This window comes from Perkinsus marinus (assembly GCF_000006405.1).
Source record: "Perkinsus marinus ATCC 50983 genomic scaffold scf_1104296936124, whole genome shotgun sequence".
In the NCBI taxonomy this organism is placed as follows: Eukaryota; Perkinsozoa; order Perkinsida; family Perkinsidae; genus Perkinsus; species Perkinsus marinus.
The window spans coordinates 1-1,145 of NW_003214247.1; the positions used below are offsets into that span (position 1 = coordinate 1).

Below are 1,145 nucleotides of genomic sequence, written 5' to 3' on the forward strand. Positions count from 1 at the left end.
CCAACACTTGACTTTCTGGGAACGATCCCATCGAGATCTAGCTCAGACTTCCAGGGCTATCGAGGCATCTAGTGCTACCCATGATGACTATATTTTCAGTTATCTACTGGCGGTCCGTTCTTATAATAGCACACCTCGTTATTGGTCAAGTCTCAGCCCTAGTTCTCTACACTACAGTTATCGTCAGAGACTACCTGGTGATCTACCTCTCGACTTCCCATCTATCGATTGGGACAAACTCGAGGTCAAGTATCTGAACGTTGACTATTTGCCCTATGTAAGGTCTCTACTACCAACTCTAGCTGATCAACAAGAGAAGATCAAGATTACTGTCCAGGAATACGTCGATGCCTGGCAACAAAAGCAAGCAGATCTACGTGAGCGTTCTATTAGGGAATCTCCACAAGACTATAGGCTGGAACTCTACGACTTGGTTTATATTAGCGAGACAAGTGACTCTGCTATTGGTCGACACCTGAGTTCTACATGGAGAGGTCCTCTAACTGTCGTTCGACTTGCTGGCACTGCTATGGCATATCTGTTCGAAGGTATACTCCTACCGAATGATTACGGTGGGAAACTACGTGTTTCGGACGACGGTAACTCTATAGAGAATGGTCCGGAGCATTCTAAGCTGGTCTATGCTTCTCTCAAGAACTTGGTACCGGCTAGAGCCTTACAATCTCTCATCTATGACCACTATGAAAAGGGTACTAGAGTCTATCAGGATACCAACGGTGACCTTGTGACCATGCCTGCTAGTACTGATGGCACTGATCAGTCTAAAATCACCCTACGCCGAGCCAAACAGCTAGTTGCTGGTAAGTTATCATCTAGCTCTAATGACCTCATTAGGGAAGATTGTCCACCACTTCCGCATAGTGAAGAACTCCCACTGTCTCCGAGGTCTAATGGTTCGGCCGGTTCTATCGATTGTCAGGATTCAACAGCAGTCGAAGCCTCTAGTTCGGTGCAGCCGCCAGAAGTTCTAGATAGTGGAGGGACCAGTTCAACACCTTCCAGAGCCGTAAGTTCTACTCCTGATGTTACATCATCCACACCAGGGGGGCGTATAAATCCTATTCTGAGATTCGGTGTCTCTGTTCGTAGTGATGTTCATCTACGACAAGGTTGGTTGGTGATCT

The 1,145-nt window shown here is 46.8% G+C and overlaps 1 protein-coding gene across 1 annotated transcript; it reads left to right on the forward strand.

The window, feature by feature from the left end:
• Window positions 1-529: 529 nt before the first annotated feature.
• On the forward strand, window positions 530-821 carry Pmar_PMAR025233 (hypothetical protein; the record flags this gene model as incomplete). Its single annotated transcript, XM_002783777.1, has 1 exon — window positions 530-821. A coding segment is annotated over one exon (292 nt), but the record flags the coding sequence as incomplete, so codon positions are not given.
• Window positions 822-1,145: the final 324 nt, after the last annotated feature.